At 39.8% G+C, this 18,199-nt stretch overlaps 1 protein-coding gene across 35 annotated transcripts in view; it reads left to right on the forward strand.

Annotated features, from left to right (window-relative positions):
- The window catches only part of clasp1a (cytoplasmic linker associated protein 1a), a 129,521-nt gene that overhangs the window by 47,126 nt on the left and 64,196 nt on the right, over positions 1-18,199 (forward strand). For all 35 annotated transcript variants that reach the window (XM_050049859.1, XM_050049860.1, XM_050049867.1 and 32 more), the window contains exons 6-8: positions 937-1,012; positions 1,750-1,847; positions 4,590-4,660. In XM_050049859.1, coding sequence (XP_049905816.1) covers positions 937-1,012; positions 1,750-1,847; positions 4,590-4,660 — 245 coding nt within the window. The remainder of the gene's footprint in view (positions 1-936; positions 1,013-1,749; positions 1,848-4,589; positions 4,661-18,199) is intronic.

Below are 18,199 nucleotides of genomic sequence, written 5' to 3' on the forward strand. Positions count from 1 at the left end.
AAGGGCCAACATTTTCAGAAAAAATATATTTTAAAACAAAGATGATTATAGCAGTACATGTTTACACCTATGTTATAAATATGCACCGTTAGTTTTAGATTTCGAAGGCTTCTAACACAGTTTTCAATTGTTTGAAGGTGTGAATTCTTGTCTGGGCAAGTTTAAAGTAAAAAAAAAAATGAAAGCAGTTATAATTTAATTTTGTGATTATTTTATTTATTTATGTATTTATTTATTTCATTTGGTAGGACATGATTTGTCCCAGTTCTCAAGAATGAGTGATTCAATTTTTATATAATATAATGGATCCATATAGGGCTACACAATATGCAAAAAAAATGATATTGTGATTATTTTCACAGATATTGTAATTACAATTTGAGTTGCGATTTTAGTTGAAATTAAAATATTTGTATTTAATTTTCCCTGGAAAAAATGTGAAAATGACAATGATGGGATTTTTTTCTGGGGTCTGTACGAAACAAGCATGTTCCCTTATGTCTGTTATATGATTAGTGGGCCAACCTATCTCTTTAGCACCACAATGCTTTATTTGTTGTGTATGTCGTGACACATTTTGCCTTTATCAAAAAATTGCAGGTCCTGCAACTTGGATATTGCACTTGGCAATATTGTGATTTCAATAATATTTCAATTAATGTTGCAGCTGTTAATGACTTACAATTTGTTTACCTCCTCTCCTTGCTGTGAAGGGAAAAAAACGATTTGCTTTCACTTGACTGTCAGTCATTGGATAAGTTGCTGTTCTACGAAGACAGACATTGAAGTTTGAAACAAAACTTAAATTATTATACTTCAAAATACTGGTATATTGCAGTTTGACATTTTTGAAGACCATGTCCAGTGCTTTCATATGCTTTTATATCTCCTATCATCTGTTCATTGTGCTGAATCATTAAAATTCTTGTCTTTCAGATATGGAGCTCAAGGCCTGACCCTCAGTAAAATTGTTCCCCACATATGTAACCTCTTGGGGGACCCCACAAGTCAGGTATGGGCAGTCAGGCTTTTTCGCCGTAGACTTTGCCTCTGTTGTGAAATGTATTTCGTTCTTAGGTTTAGGGACCTCAAAGTAGAACATTTGTGCTGTCAGGAATTATAATACTTTGGGGAAACAATACACAAAATAACAACAGATTAATTAAAGATGATTTTCATAATCTCCTAAGACATTAATCAAGTAAAAACACCAAACAAACTGCCGGTTACAGCCTCTCTGGATTTTCATAGTGCTGTAAACTAAATATCTGGCTGTTTCACTGTTGATTAAATGAAACAGTCTATTCTTAGATATTCACAGGGTTTCTCAGAGTTTTTGCAATTATCTTTAAACTTTCAAGAATTACATAATTAATCAAACAAACTAATTGATTACTATTAATTGATCATGAAAATTGATGTTTAAGCTAATCCTGGGTTTCATGTCAGTATGATCTTTAACTTGTGTATCAGGTGAGAGCATGAGTTCATGTTCAGACACAAAAGAAGCAGCAGGCTGCAACACTTCATACATGTTTCTCCCCCCAGTGGCAGCATTAAGCATTGCAGCTTTAGGTAAAGTAAAATCTGCAATGGAAGATTGATTCATTGGAACGATCTTGATGAATCTTGTGCCAATCAAAGAACTAACCCCTGAATGAATCAGAGAAACAGCTGAGTTAAAGAAAATGTCAAGAAGGGCCAACATATATTGAAGTTGTTAACGATTTCATGTGTTGTGGTCATCAGGTACGTGACGGAGCTATGAGCTGCTTGGTGGAGATCTACAGACATGTGGGTGAGAGGGTGAGGATGGATCTCAGCAAAAAGGGCTTGCCACAGTCACGGTACGACTGCAGGAACCTGCCAACCTGTCCCTGCCCCTTCCCTCCATGCTTTCTGTTGGTTGTTCTTTACTGCTTTTTCATACTTCCTCACTTACCTAATCTTACACACACACACACACACACACACACACACACACACGCGCACACAGTGTATGCAGACCAGGTGCTGTTATGGTGGCGGTGTCTAGGCACTAAGAGGTAGCAGGCTACAACACTGGTTCTCCCACTAGTGGCAGAATTAAACATGGCAGCTTCGATGCAGATCTGCCTCCATGCCTGTATGTCACAGCCTGTTAACAGCTCTGCCCCAGGTGCCTTACCACTGAACCAAATCCAGACATCCAGGACCAAATTAGTTTGAAAGAAGATGGGTATATATCTTTGAATTGCATATAGCATTGCAGCTTGAATAAAATACTGTGCATTGAACTTGTCTGGGTTTGATGGTAATTGATTTATATGAACTACATTACCTAGTAGTAATAACATATATAGTCAGAATGAATCTACTGAGAGGTTTGGAAATTCAAGTTTGGAAAAGTGTGGAATTTAAAATGGAAAATGTTTAGGAAACCTTGTTTTTATCCTACTGTATGATCATTTGAGGATATTGTTTGTGGGCAACTGAGTGTATTTTCATACTGGTCTAGCTAATGTCCCACACACATTCTACTGTGTACCTACAGGACAGCTGCATAGGAGAAAAGGCCTCACTTATTTTCATTTCATGTTGGAAGTTTCACATTCACCCAAACTTTATTTAACTATGAAAACCTTGTGTACCTCTTTATCTTAACACTTCAGATATTGCTGCAGTTGTTTTGGCTCAGTAACAGAAATTAAACTTCATATTTACAAAGGTACTCCATAGTTTTTTATGCCTCTGCATCAGAAATAGCTGTGGCCAGAGGCATTGTGGATTGTTGTTTTTTTGTCCGTCCCATTCTTGTGAAGAACAGCTTGAGATTTCTTCAAATTTGGCCGGATGTCCACTTGGACTAAACAATGAACTGATTTTGGTGGTCGAAGGTCAAGGTCACTGTGACTTTGTCTGTGTCATTCTTGTGAACGTGGTATTTCAAGAAAACCTGGAGGGATTTTATTTATTTATTTTACTTTATTTTCAAATCTTGCACAAATGTACTCTTTGATTCCATGATGAACTGATTAGATTTTGGTGGTCAAAGGTCAAGGTCACTGTGACCTTGCATCAGCCTCATTCTTGTGGACATGATATCTCAAGAACACCTTAAGGGAATTTCCCTAAATTTGACACAAACGTTCATTTTGAGTTAGGGATAAACTAATTAGAATTTGGTGGTCAAAGGTCAAGGTCACTGTGACCCTGTCCATCTCAATCTTCTGAATATGATATCTTAAGCGCACCTTGAGGGATTTTCCTCAATTTTGGCACAAACATCCACTTGGACTCAACAATGAGCTGATTAGAATTTGGTGGTCAACGGTCAAAGTCACTGTGACCTTAATTCTAGTTGGGGGGGGGTTTATCTGAAGGCTGTAGTTGCTAAGAAAGTTAATTGTTGCTCATATTCATGTAAGATTAGTCCTTTCTATCTAATCCATTCTCCTCAACTGTGCTGTGTCACAGATGCTATAAAATATGATTTTTCTTAGTAGTGCTTCTTTATCAAAAGTGCCTAAAAAGGTTCAAGGTCAGCTTTTGGTCACTTTATTTGAACTGTTGTCATCATTTCTCAGTTTGGTTTTTACCAAACCACACAGCAGTGTGCTATTTATACTGCAAAGTAGAGGACCAGCTTTTTTATAAAGGTTTGTAAGTTATGGAGAGCTGCATTTAGTGTCACACATGTTAAAGCTGTTCTTTCTCATTGCTCACATAGGGCATATAAAAAATAACATCACATTTACATCATTTTATTTAGCATACATGTAAATACTGTCATTAGTGTTTCCAGTTAGACTCATAACAAATTTAAAGAAACAAAAACTGATCTTTGTAATCACCTGAGCTGGGCAGTTCCATAGCTGGGTTCAAGAGAAGATTATAAAGAAAAATGTCTTTCACGTTCCATATAATCCAGATGATTTCAGACAACCTTGGATTGTGATTATTTATATTCCTGTTAAAAGTATCTCACCATTAAGCTTACAATTTCCTTGTAGCACAAGGTTTCTTAGGTTTCACTTCCCTTTGACGGCAGAAGTTACTTTATGCCCTTTTCACGCCCTCTGTTTGATATATTTGATAAAAGCTCACGACAGAACACCCCACCAGATTTTTTGAGCCACTAAATCTGATTAATTGTCATCTGTCTCGTAATTACCCCCTGAACAAGCCCTTTGAACAGGGCGCCAGAATTTCATAGCTTAGGTTTGGATGAGCTGTATTTCTTTTTTTGTATCACATGCCAGCAAACATGTAGAGACTGTTCCGTTACTGTTTTGTCCTCGTCGTCCTGTTTTACACTGGACAACAGCCTCTCTCTCTCTGGCCTCAGTGCCAGTTTGTCATGTGTGTGGCAGTTCTGGACGCCATCTATTTTGGTCCTGGCCATCCCTGCTGCATGGAGCAGAGGGAAAGCTTCTCACCTCGGAAGTGATGGATGGTGCAGTCCAGGGTCCTTTTTACAGCCCATCCTTCTCTCTGCTCCAATCCTCTGACACTTTGTTGTTATTCTCCTTTCATTTGATATCTCTTATACATATTCATCACCGCCTGTTTGCTTATTTTTCTTTTTTCTTTTTTTTTTTCTTTTACAGGTTGAATGTAATCTTTAGCAAATTTGATGAAGTCCAAAGATCCGGGAACATGATCTCATCGTCTGGCTCAGGTGAGTTTTCCTCCTGTGTGACAGCTCGCTGTTGTAGCTTTAACTAATGCCTTTTTTAATGTGGTATCCAGGTGGCTCTTTGACCTTTTGATATGCGTTCTTCAACCAAGTTTAAAATCAAGAAATACCTTTTATCTCGAGTCATTCAGAAAAGTCTTCAGGGTGCTTAAATGTGGAATGGCAATGCACTATGGCCATCCTCTCATTGCTTACATCATTGTTTTGCTGCTTGCACAGTGGGGAATGGAAAAGAGGATGGGCAGATGCACTGTGAATATCACGGCTACTGTAGTCTCACTATAACGTGGTATGAACTAAGGACAGTTTGTAGATCTGGAGCTGCTCAGTGGTTTATGTGGTACAGGGGAAAATGTAAGAAACTTCTTTCTTTTTATAGGCTTTTTATATTCTGGCTTTCACTCTCATCACATTGTCAGTGTTTCGGCTGGCTATTTCTCTCCTGTAGCATCACTCATCTTTCTGTCACACTGACTTTGGGTGTGTCGGCTTCTTTTCCATGTTGTGTGTGCGTTGCTATGTGTGTGGAGGAAGAAGGGGGGTTGCAGGCCAGACGGACAGCCTGGAGCTACAGGGGATGAGATTTGTCCACAGGAGGTGGCATCCACTGGAGCTTTCAGATGTTCCTCTGTGGAGCCAAAGACCAAAACAGACTTCCAGAGGCATCCCTCTTAACCTCTTATATAAATGTATCAGTATAGACAGGACAGAAATGAGACACATTACAATCAGGGATGGGCGATGTACCAATTATACTTGATGTATCACGGCTTTCTTCCACTGGATGTATAAAATGACTATATTGCGAACATCGAGTATGAATTATGACATCATTTTTTAAGCCACCAACATGAGACTTTTGGTTCTCCCGCTTTCTCCTATGGCTCTTTCCCTATCAAGACATGCACACACACACACACACACACACACACACACAGACTCACAAACATGATTCGTCACACACTCTCTCCTACGCCCATCCAGACCACATTTATCCGAGTGATGGTGAGCAGGCGAGGCATGTGTTTTTGTATCTGCAGGGCTCCAGAATGCTACTAATCCGTCACATTTTGCAACCATGGAGCACCAGTGCAACTTGAAAATGTTAATAATACATAATCTGTAGAGCTGGTAGTGTGTCTCCAGCTTACAGTGAATAAATCTTCATGTTTAATGACACTGCGGTAACAGTTTAACTTAATGGGTTTAACGACAGTGTGAGACATGTGTTTTTATATCTGCAGAGCTCCAGACTGTGACTATTTGGTCACAATTTTCAACAGTGGAGCACCAGTTAGATTTGCAAATACTGTCAATATATGAACTGGAGAGCTGTTAGTCTGTTTCTAGCTCGCAGTAAATAAATTTACATTTAAAGGTCAGCGGCAACAGTTTAAATTTCCGCTCAACATCTAACTGCTCACCGGAAGCTTCACAGCAAAAACACATCTACACTTCTGGCCCGTGTGTGTGTGTGTGTGTGTGTGTGTGTGTGTGTGTGTGTGTGTGTGTGTGTAAAGAGAGAGAGACAGAGAGAGAGAGAGTGTATTGCAATATAGCCTAATAATATTGCAATGTTATTTTTATGCCATATGGCCCAGCCCTAATTTCAAAAGCGGCAGATCTATTTGTCAACTTCTGAGTGTTTTGTGTATTAGTAGAGCTGTGACCTCTGTGCAGGTGGAATGGCTCAGACACCCTTACTGCTGACTCTGTCCCATTACAGCTGACTACATCCACATTTAACTAAAGAGACAATAGCTGAGGCAAGGAGAATACAGTCAGACAGGGCTCAGCAGTTTAAAACAGTGCAACATCATCTTCCAGCTTCCACTCTACAACATTTTACATGTGGAGTTTGACCACTGAATTAAGATGCCATTCACACGTACTGAGGGACACATAGTGACACTGGAGTGTAAGATGATAGATTAGCTGTTTAAAAAAAATTCTATCATTTTCTGTCTTTCTGTGGGGGATTCCACTGCTCAGGAGGCTAATAGAAAGCTTTTTCTTTTTTTTAAAGATTATTTTTTCGGGCTGTTTGCCTTTAATGGATAGGACAGCTAAGTGTGGAGGGGGGAGAGAGAGACAAGGAAACACATGCAGCAAAGGGCCACGAGCTGGAATCGAACCCAGGTCACTGCAGCGAGGATAAAGCCTCTGTGCATGGGGCGCCTGCTCCAACCACGTTAAGGTGCTGACACACGTCGGCCAATGTCGGGCTGTCGGTGGGCGTCTGTCACCCTAGTTTTTGCGGTGTGTCCCGCACCGTTGGCAGTAGTCGGACCCCTGTTGGTGGCGTTTCGGCCGATTGAGCATGTTGAATCGGCGGCGGAGCTTGTTGGTGAGAGAGATCACTCTGATTGGCTGTTCAGGTTTTATTTCCTCGCCCCTGTAACAAGTGAATCTGCCTGTAGTGAAACCGGGGCTAACCGGTGCTTCCTCCTCAGGCTCCACTTCATGCAGCTGCCCGACAGACCCGCTTCTTCTTCCCACTTTAACCTGAATAAGAAACTGAGGCTCGGTGCTCCGGTTGGATCCAAACAGAGAGCCGGGGCTAGCTGCGAGGCTGGCGGAGCGTTAACCGCAGCATGACCGGAGGGAAGCACGGCCCGTTCTTTACTATCCCCGTCATCTGACGGTTAATGGCCTCTTCATTTGCGAGGGCAAGGAGGGCGCACAATGTCTTGTCTCCACAGTTGCTCATCTTTACAGTGTCTGTCAGGTTTGCGTTTCCCTCTTGCTACTAGCTGCTTGCTAATTCCTGCTATCAGCTGTTTCCTGTTTATCCATCGCCAGTGGCTCGCACGTGCGGCGTCATCAACAGCTCCTCCCACAAGTCATCAACAGCCCCTCCTGTTGCGGTATTCCGCCTCCGTGTGTATAAACGCTCACAGCTGGCAGGCAAATTGGCCCAACATTCCCGGAAAATCTGGCAGTGTAAAAGGGGCTTTTGTAGTGTGTTCAAATGCAACTGACACAGAGTGACGTGAGGCGACGTGAGGCGACGTGAGGCGACGTGAGGCGACGTGAGACGACGTGAGGCGACGTGAGGCGACGTAACAGTTGGCTTTCGTCGCCGCCAGTTCTTTGATGTCAGTTTGGTGTGTCAGCACCTTAAGCCACCAACACCCCAATAGCAACCATTTTGAAGTCAACTAAACCAACTTGAACTGACCTTTCTGCAGGCTCATACTTAATTCATAAAGAAACTGTTACTCTGCTGTTGCTATTTTTATCTGTGGCTTTATTTTAGTAACATATTTGGATCTGACAGAGCACTGTACAATAGACTTTTTTTCCTATTCATATCAGCATTAAAGGGACATTCTCACACAGTTTACATGTCGAAGCAGTTGTGTAATGTCTTCTGTGGCTTTCCACAAAAAAATAACCCTGATGATGTCATAGTCATGTAGTCTGTGTTATTTTCTATTGGTCTCTTGCATATTTCTGAAAAAACCTTCATTACAAACTGAGGTTGTGGAGTTTTACAGTTGTGGTCATGTTTATAGTGAAGAAAGCTGTCTCACTAAGTCGATCCAAACCTGGTCAAGGTGTGTAGTGCTACTTTGGTTAGACCATAGCAAAAGTCTCAGACAGTCTGCAGCCCGAAAGTGGCAGGTCAGGTGCTCCGTGCTGTTCTCTCTCTAACATCTCTCTGATGCTGTTGTTTACTCTATAGTGAACTGTGTATAAAATAAATAATCAATTTAATTGGCTCAATTGAGTGAGCCTGTTGTTGTCTTAACTTGATTAGCTGTGTCTTTATCCGAGACCGTCGGATAAACACAATGCTCCATGAAGAACATCATGTATTCTCATTAAAGCTGCAGTAGGTAACTTTTAGGAAAAAAATAACTTTTTGTCATTTTTTCCTGAAACTGTCACTATACTCTAAAAGAAGTACATGAGACATGTGATTAGTTAAAAAAAAAAAAAAAATCATGTCCCTCCTCCTCTTCCAGCTTCCAATGGCAGCAGCAAACACCAGTTAAAGTCTCTAGTGTAGCTGTCAATCATGTCAATCACTGCTCATAAGCTGAGGTCAAACTGTCAAACCGCTGTTTCTGGCTGGTGAGCAGTGCTTTGTGCTTCACTTGACTGTTTCCAACATGGCAGCTAGGTCACAAACATTCTCATGTTATAACTAAACAGCACACTAAAATAAAATCCTGGGGTCTTTCTTACATGTGCAGTAATGCCATTAGAAGTGCTACAAGGCATTATGGAAATTGTAGGATCCAGCATTTTTGGAGCTTCACCCATACTAGAGATTCAGAGTCAGTGGTTGGTCGCACAAAACACCATAATATTTTCCCCTAAAATATTACACTTCAGGCTTAATTTCATCATAGCTGAGGGACTTATTTAAGGGTGTTGCACAGAATCCGTCAAAAGAGTTTTCTTAGTTAAACAAAAACACTAAGTTATGTACGGCATTCCGTGGAGCCTGTTTGTTTGTTTGCTTGAACCTGTGCTTGTGATACCTGTTATCACCTCACCTGTTATCATCTCACAAACTAGGTATAGATAATAAAGAAATGGAAGAAGAAGAAAAAAGACAAGAAGAGAAAATTGTTTAGGTAAATGTGTTACTTCTGGACAAATACAACAAAAGAAAGCACACACTAAAAAGTAAATTAGATCCGCTAATAGCACCAAACAGAAAACAACAAGTGTGGAAGGAAATTGCCACAAAAATTAATTCAAGAAGTCTGGTGATGAAATTTTTTAAATTTATCAGCATAAGCTCAGCCATGTTAAGATAGAGTCAGAGATACCTTAAGTTTTTGTCCTTACTTTGGTTACTAAGGTGTTTTGTGCAACGGTTTAATTAACTTTAAGGGATTTCTTAAGTGTAGGACGAAGAGGAAAAAAATTTGAAATGCCTAAGTGAACACTTCAACGAAACGGAGAAGGACAAGAATTAAGGGTGTTTTGTGCAACCAATTTTATTTTAAGGAATCCTTAACTTAGACTGTATGGAAAATCTTAACTTAAGATGTTTTGTACAACTAGCCACAGATATCTGAGCCTCTGCTGGACTTATTTTGACCAATCATTTTTTGTGTCTGTCAAGAGACTCTTTAACACAGTCCAATATCAGTCATTCATTATTTATCACTTTATCAGAGTTAAGCAGATAGCCTTAGAGTACAGTCCAATAAATGATGTTGTGAACAAATGTTACGCTCCCAGCTGGGCTTTTCCTGAGGGACGCCTGGGGAAAAAATGCTTTGGTGGACACAGGGCCTCATTCTTTCAGTGTCTTTTAGTGTAAAACACAAGTCCAACAATCTGCTCTTTGGTGGAGTCGAATGATTGATAATCTGCAAGAATTTAAGACAATGACTATTGGAATCTTCTTTAACTGTGTCTGAGATATGAATATGATTCCTAATGAGTCCCTTCCAGTCAACTTTCAGCAGAGTTGCTGACAGTTCATCTGGAAATTTAAGAGGAATATGCAAACATGACTCATGTTAGCAGTTATGACATAGTCCAGCATCATATTCATCATGATCAGCTGCTTGGCTCCACTTCTCTGTTTCACGGCTTCACTGAAATGAACTTTGTGACCGTGGATGATGATTAATTTTAATTTAAGCCCATTTGTCTTAGTGCTGAGAAGGATGTCAGTTGATAATGTGGACAGAGAATGAGCTGTGCTGTGTAACAGCTCCAGAATAAACTTAATTTACAGAGGAGAGAGGAGGACTCGCCAGTTATGTAGAGTAAAGGCTGAGTTAGAATCAAGAGAACAAGACACAAAATTCCCAAATAGTGTCTCATCTCGTCTTGTGATATGTGCACGGATGTTTTTCTGAAAGAGAGATGGAGGCAGAGGGGGTGGCTGCGCTGTAGCGCTGTCACACAGGCAAGCAGGGAAAGGCAAGGGAGGGGGGAGGAGAGTGAGAGGTAGGGGTAGAGAGCAGAAAGATTGTAGAGGGATAGATAGAAGAGAGGGAGGGAGGGACAGAGAGCGAAACAAAGCAGCCATTTCTGTTGCACCACTGAGAGGTAAACAGTGGGCGAGAGATATAGGGCAGAGACTATAGGGAGTGAGAGAGAGAGAGCTGAGCTGTCAGCTGTGTAGCAGCATTCCTCTCTGGCTTCAGTGCTGAGGGCGGCTTTGCACCATGACAGCTGGAGAAGGTAAGACTGGAAATAGAATGAGTTTTCTCTTTGCTAAGGTCAGATCACACACATGCATAATACAGATTTGAATGGCACAAAGATTATCTCTGTAGTGGCGCCGTATTTGTTCGTGCACGTGGAAGGTGACTGAGGACTGTTCGATCAAGAGAGAATAACAGTTTTAACTCTCTTATGTAATCTTTTTTTTTATATTGTTTTTTTTTTTTTTTTTCAGCTGCAAACCATGTTTTGACTCAGTCTTGTTATGTAATAAAGCTGGGTGTTGGTGAAGAGGGAAACACCTCCTGTACTCGTCATAGGAGGCTGTATCTCTCCCATGTGAATTCAGTGAACGCTGGTTGTTTTATTGCAGCAGCAGTCTTTCCAGTACACGACTGCAACGTTACATTTCATGCCTCTTGCTTAACTCTACTGTGGAAACAATCTTGTCTCCAGCCTCCTCTCAGCCCCTTGAGTGACAGCTCGCCTGAAGCATCCCAACACTTGTTTCATCTCGGTCCAGCGCTGGCCAACATGATGAGAGCTGAGAGTTGCTGTCAGTGTGTAAACTGTTCCAAGTGGCTGTCTATAATTTGCACAATTTGTTATGCAGTTCATTTATAATCTGGTTCATTTCTGATTATTTGTTGCTCAGGTACACTGGAATACTTTTGCCTTTAACTGCCTCCAAAACAGTCATATAAAGTGTAAGAAAAGCCATTAACTGGCTTAATTTATCACCCACTGTAGTTACGTAGCATACAACATTAGTAATAAGGACGTCAAGCGATAAAAGGAAGTTATCTAACTAATTACATTCTCTGTGGTTAATTAATCCAAGTTACTGGCATACATACATTTTTGCTGTGAAAGTATTTTAAAATTTTAATTTTGAATTAATTTTGGCAGACGTGCTGCAGTAAAGCTGCTGGATTTCGGACACAATTTTACCCCTGTCCTCTGAACCTTATACTGTCTATTTACTTTATACTTGCACTTTCCTGTCGGCAAAATATAGATGAACTTGCCTCACTCTGATAACCATATTCCTTCTCACTAGGGGTGGGAATCACCAGAAGCCCCACGATACCATATTTTTACGATAGTACGATATAGTCATGATACAATATTACTGTGATTTTAAATGTTTTGCTTTATGCTGAGTATTGTGATACAATCTATCTAATAAGATACAACGTTTTTCAGTTGGTTCTTCCCCCATCAGTCATTTTTATTGCAGCAAAATGTATCTAGTGGACAGAAAAATCACTTGATTTGATTATTCTAGTAGGCTACCAGAAGTTTAATTGTATTTGTAGTGTTAATGATATATATAATAAAAAATCAATACTTGGCTTTAGTGTACCGATGCAATATTTCCACGCAAAATATCACGGTAATATACTGTATCGTCTTCTTTCCCCCACCCCTACCACACATGGGATTACATATGCTACTTACCTTCATATGAACCTGTAATGCTTGGTGTAGAAAAAGTTTACCCAAAAATCTGTTATCTGTTATTATAAAATTGATCCTGGAAAAGTTTTTAATAGCATTAAATTCAAGTGTCTGATACCTGTAGAAAGCCTGAACATGTTTTTTGAACCTGTGGTGCAGGACCCTTTAAGTGTCACTGCATCAACAGTGGTGATGTTTGCAGAAGATGTCAAAGATATTTTATATCTGGACTCATTTAAATTGAACACCAGAAATGTGTTTTGCATCTGTTAGAATCTCTGAGTCTGAACCTGAATTTGTTGTAATGCATGCAGCATGTTAAGATTACTCTGGCAATAAATGTATCTCAGTGTAAGCCTCTTAGAATAATGCTGTACAGCTAACCCTCCCAGAAGTGCACAGATCTCAGTCTCTAGATCTCAAGTCCTTCATTAGGTTGATTGGCTGATGCAGAGCACTGATAAGAGTGTTTATTAGATTACTTATTCATGCTGGTGTCAGTAGGAAAGAAGGCATTAAACAGTTAAATGAATAAATGCAAATCTGGGAGAACAAGCATTCTGCAGACATTTTCTGTACACCTTATTGTATGTAGAATCTGAAATAGACAAATGAATGTGTGAGTGGTGAGGAGATGTATCAGGGCTGATCACTGTTGGTCAGCATGTGGGCCACAGTGGTGCTTTGTGACTAGACTTAGGGCTGCAACTAACCATAGACTGTAAAAATAATGGACGTAGCTACCGTGACGTCATTGGTTTGTGGACTCCTGTTTCGATGGCTTGAGTTTGGCATTGGGGCAGTCGAAGCCAGAAGTCACCATATGTGGGCCAAACGCTGGCACTGTGGTGAAGCAATGGGTGGATCTGACTTTGAAGTGAAGTACTATTGGAAGACAGCCTGTCAGTCAAAGCACACCAGCCCTTAAATATGCATAGCTTTAAACCTTAATAAAATGTAAACTGGTGAGTTATATAAAAATCCAGCCCCTGTACAGTGGTCATGAATGTTGAAATTAGCTATAGAGACCAAAACTGCTTTTTTTTTTTTTACCAGGCTGTTAACATTTATTTCTGCTTTGAAGTTGGGCACTTTACCACGGGGGTCTATGGGGACTGACTGGATTCTGGAGCCAGCCTCAAGTGGCCGTTCAAATAACTGCAGTTTTTGGCACTTTCATGTTGGCTTTATTTTTCAACCCCAGAGTTTTCGGCTTGCAACTCAAATGTTTTTTCATTGTCAATTCATCTACTAGTTATTGTCTCAATGACTCCATTAATTGTTGGTCCATAAAATGTCAGCAAATATTGAAAAAACCATATGGTCTGTTCCCAGAGACCATGGTGACGCTGTCAAATGATGATTAAAGTTGTTTACTAATCCACTTATTGTTGCAGCCGTAGTTCCCACAAAAAATAGCACCTGGTTCTGAGACAGTGATGCATTTAGATTGAATATTTTGATCTGTAGCTACTGACAGGTTTACCACCAACAACCGCTTTGCCTAATTTAGTTGCTCTGTAATAACATATATCTGTAACTGACGTCTTTTTTAAGTGTGACTGTCAATGTTATCAGAGTTTCTGTGGGTCTGTCTGGTTCTGTATGCGACCATTTATAGCAGATCAATGCATAATGCAAACTGAGGCTTCAAACAGAGGCGGTATTTATAACCACAGAAAGGACTGTCGCCCAGCAGTCTTATAATAGGAAACCGTGAATGTCGGAGAGTCATCCAATGGCTTCTCAGTTTCTTCAACACAATCACAGAACGTCTTTGTAATTAGCTTAATCCCTGAGGCTTTTTCTGTATTTTTGTGTGTGCGTGAGCTGGCTTCAGCATCCTTAGTTCCAGTGCTGTGCTGTTACTTTAACATTGCGGACAATGCAAGTCTGTCTTTTCCTCAGTGTTCTGCTGTGATGAGCAGCAAACAGAGAGCCGAGCAGATCTGCACTGGTCACCTTCAGTCCCATCGTGTCTGATTACAGTTTTGCTGATGATCATGTGAAAAACCTGCTGAAAAGACTTCACTGTAATTTTATCTTTGTGGCACTAACTGGATTTTTTTCTTAAGTGGCACACCCCTCCAACCACTTCATTGAATGCAGATGATACAAATGATAACATGTACGTGATAGGACACTGGGATTTGTCTATAAAAGGAGAAATAACGTGCGTCTTCCAGCTCTGAAGGTGAAAATTGTCTCCCAGGCGTGCTACTGTCATGGATTTGGGATGACACAAGTGCCGCTGTGTCTGCGTGGGTGCTTGAGTTCTGTGTGTGTGTGTGTGTGTGTGTGTGTGTGTGTGTGTGTGTTAAACAGTTAACACCAGTGGGGGCTGAATTATTCTAAGGAAGCCCTTCACAGAGTGAATGCACTGCTTTGCAAAGAGCTTAATGCATTTTCTTATGCATGTATGGATTGTGTGTGGGTGTGTGTGAGTGTGTGTGCTTGTGCCTGATTGTGTATCTGCTGGTATTGGCTACTGCAGAGTGTGGAGGAGGCTCTGAAGTAAAACCTTTTCTATATTAGGTATTATGGTTCTTTTATACTTAATACTTAAGAAACTGAATGCTCAAATAGGCATTTATTTGCTCCCTCTATAAATGTATAATAATATATATGCATATATCATCAAGTAGCATTTAAAAGTTAAAATTTAGGACACAAGTTGGTCGTATTGTTTGTTTGTAGGGCAGAGTGGCATCCAGGTGTGTGGTTGTCTCACATGTCTGGAAAAACAGCAGGACAGTTGAGTGTCTGTTATCTAAACTGCTAAAATCAATTGAACAGGTGACATGATTGTTGGAAGGCTACTGGTTACAAACAGGCTACATGATAATATGCTGACAGATGTACATTTTTGGCTGAGCTAGAAAGCCAGAAAGGAAAAATTTGAATGGGTTTTTGGTTTGATGCCTGAAATAAGGTCTGTGGTTAAAACAAGCTTAAAATACTTCAGTCAATACTAGGGGTGGGAATCACCAGAGGCCCTGTGATACGATATTATTGCAGTCACAATACATTATTGTGATTGCGATTGATTTTAATTTTGATGTTGTGATATGCGAAGTACTTTGGTAAGATATATTGCAATGTATATTGTGATTAATTACCTTTTTTCAACTGCAATGTGTGTCCCAAAAGAAAAAACTTATTTAACATCTGTTTTACCTAATAAGATTACAAAAAGTTTTCAGTTAGTCTATCTCACTTCTCTCATTTTCTTATTGAAGTAAATTGTATTTAGTGGACTGAAAAAGCAATGATTTTATTATTCTGGTCAGCTACAAAAAGTTTAATTTGTATTTGTAATATTAGTAATTCATATAATTTAAAACTTTACACTTGCCATGGTGTATGGATACAATGTTGCCATGCAAAAAGATCCTGTTCTATGTTGTATCGATTTTTTCCCCACCCCTAGAAAATACTTCACTCTTAAATTTTGAAGTTTTAATGTGTGTTATAAAAGATGGTTGCTAATAAGTGACTAAATGAGATTACAGAGCGTAACCACGCCAAATTATGCTGACCACAACTTCACAGCCTCTTTGTGATGTAGATCATTTATAGTCTAACGTTAGCTTTTTACTTCTGGTGATTGCATATATGCTTCAAATGGTGTTCATTTGTGAAGATTATCTCGCTGAACAAAACATGTAAGTATCTTAAACTTTTGTTTGCCACAGAGCTTATTTTCTGCAGTAATCCAAAATTCAATGGAAAAATCCCATAGGCTTTTTGATGAGGGAACCAAAGCAATGTTAGCCTACAAATAAACGTCATCCCTGCAGCTCTGTATTGTTCTCCGTGTTAATACAAACTCAACTCCCGGCCTTTACTCCTGGTGTTGTTCACCACTGTTTTGGAAGAGGGAAATAGAGGGAGTAATAGGTGAACTAGCTTTAAAAGTAACATTGTTTCTTTTTATATAAATGTTGCACAGTGGATTCAGTTTATGCCGATGTGAAGAGTTGTGTATGTGGATTTTGAAAAGTAACTGATAAATATTTGGAAAATTAGGTTAACTGATAAATATTCGATGAAACTTAATAATGTTAAACTTGGGAATGGAATATGGTCCAAAGGAAAGTGGTACAATGTTTTTTAGTTATAGCCCCTCCCCCGTTGGCCATCCACCAGGCTAAAGGAGTTAACCTCAGGGAAACACTGAACTGAATGCATTCCCACCTCAATAGCTTATGTGTAAGGGATCACTGAAATTCTTCTGGAAGATCAGGAGATGCAACTTGTGTTTTATAGTCAGTACACAGTTGAGAGAGACAGTACAAATGAGAGAGAAAGACTCTGTGTGTGTGCGTGTGTGCGTGTGTGTGTGTGTGTGTGCGTGTGTGTGTGTGTGTGTGTGTGTGTGTGTGTGTTTGGGGGGCTAATATGTGAGAGAGAGAAATGAAGAGAGACAAGAGAAGAGTATAAACTGTGAGCAGTGCACTGAATGATATGATTGTGTTCTTTATGCTCTCTGCCAAGTGAAATGGGCACGCAGCCTCTCTGTAGTGACTCTAAGGATTAAAGGGAGTCTTTGAGGGGCACAATAAGAGGCCGCTGTAGCAGTGGCCCCTCTGCCAGGACACAGGCTAGGGTTATCCATGCCAACTGCACTGAATATCTGCAAATGCTGTTACAAAAAAACAGCCTCAGTGGGGGTGAGCATATTTGTATATTAACACAAACTCTGTTTCTGTCCAAAGTTTATGCAGTTCTTTAAATGACCATAACAGCTTCATCAGAAATTAGAGAGTGCAAGTGTTTTAATTATTTTTAATTATTTCTTGTGGCAGGTGCCAACTCCATTGAAGACCATATGTAATTTTTCACCCAAGTTTAACACAAGGAAATGTTCTCCCTTGTCTTTAATACTCAGAAACACTGATGGGATGTTGTTGTGGATGAATATATTTACAGAGCAATGTGATTTAACCACAGCACTAAACTTTTCAGCATGTCTCTTGTTAGCTCATCTCTCCACTAATGTCTGTGTTTGTTTTCCTGTGTTTCTACATTACTTTGGTCTTGTGTCTCAACATTCCAGTGTTACTCATCTGTTTGCTACCTGGCTGTCTCTCTCTGAAGGGACACAGTGTGGGAAGAGATGAATGAAAGACTTATGGCTGTATGGTCCCCATTTATGGCTGTATGGTAGAAAATAAACACCATGAGACTACAATGCTGCCTTGTTTTACAGTGTACATATTTCATGATAATGATGCAGATATAGCTCAGTTTCCTCAGCAAAACTCAAAGTTTTACTTCTAAAATAAAGAATACAGTAATATATATAAGGCTTTAGGACAAGCTGGGGAGAAAATCCTCAGTGTTGGCAGTGACAGCAAATGCACTAAGCTGCTCTCAGGCTGACAACACTTATTTTATGAAAGATTCTGTCAGAGTCATAATTTACTTTAAAATCAGTCAGTAGGAAAATCAACTCAGAAATCAACTCAGTCAGGAAAAAACAGCAGTTTTAAAGCCTGGTGGCCTCACAGGGCCATTGGGAAATCAACAAGTCAATTCTCTGCTCCTGTTCCTCATGTCTTCAGTTGATTGTAAAGTCTGAGTGGGACAGCCAGCTTATTGTCCTCAGAACAAACCAGGCTACAATACTGTGTTTCTGTTCTGTCTGTGTGCTGTGAAAATATCACTCCTACACTGAATGGCCTTATTCATGCACTGTATATCTCAAACATGTTGCCATCATTCCTCTATTTTTCATATGCAGACTGACATTTCATGATAAGACTTAGTAAGCAGTTGTTGTAGTGCTGAAACATTCAGTTAATTGAAGGGTTGCAGTAGAGTGAGATAATCATGGTACAATAATGGTATCAGAAAATATCTTGCTTTCATGGTATCACAGTATTACAGAATTATCAATATTATCAGTTAAAA

The sequence above is a fragment of the Epinephelus moara genome, chromosome 7 (assembly GCF_006386435.1).
Source record: "Epinephelus moara isolate mb chromosome 7, YSFRI_EMoa_1.0, whole genome shotgun sequence".
Classification (NCBI taxonomy): domain Eukaryota; kingdom Metazoa; phylum Chordata; class Actinopteri; order Perciformes; family Serranidae; genus Epinephelus; species Epinephelus moara.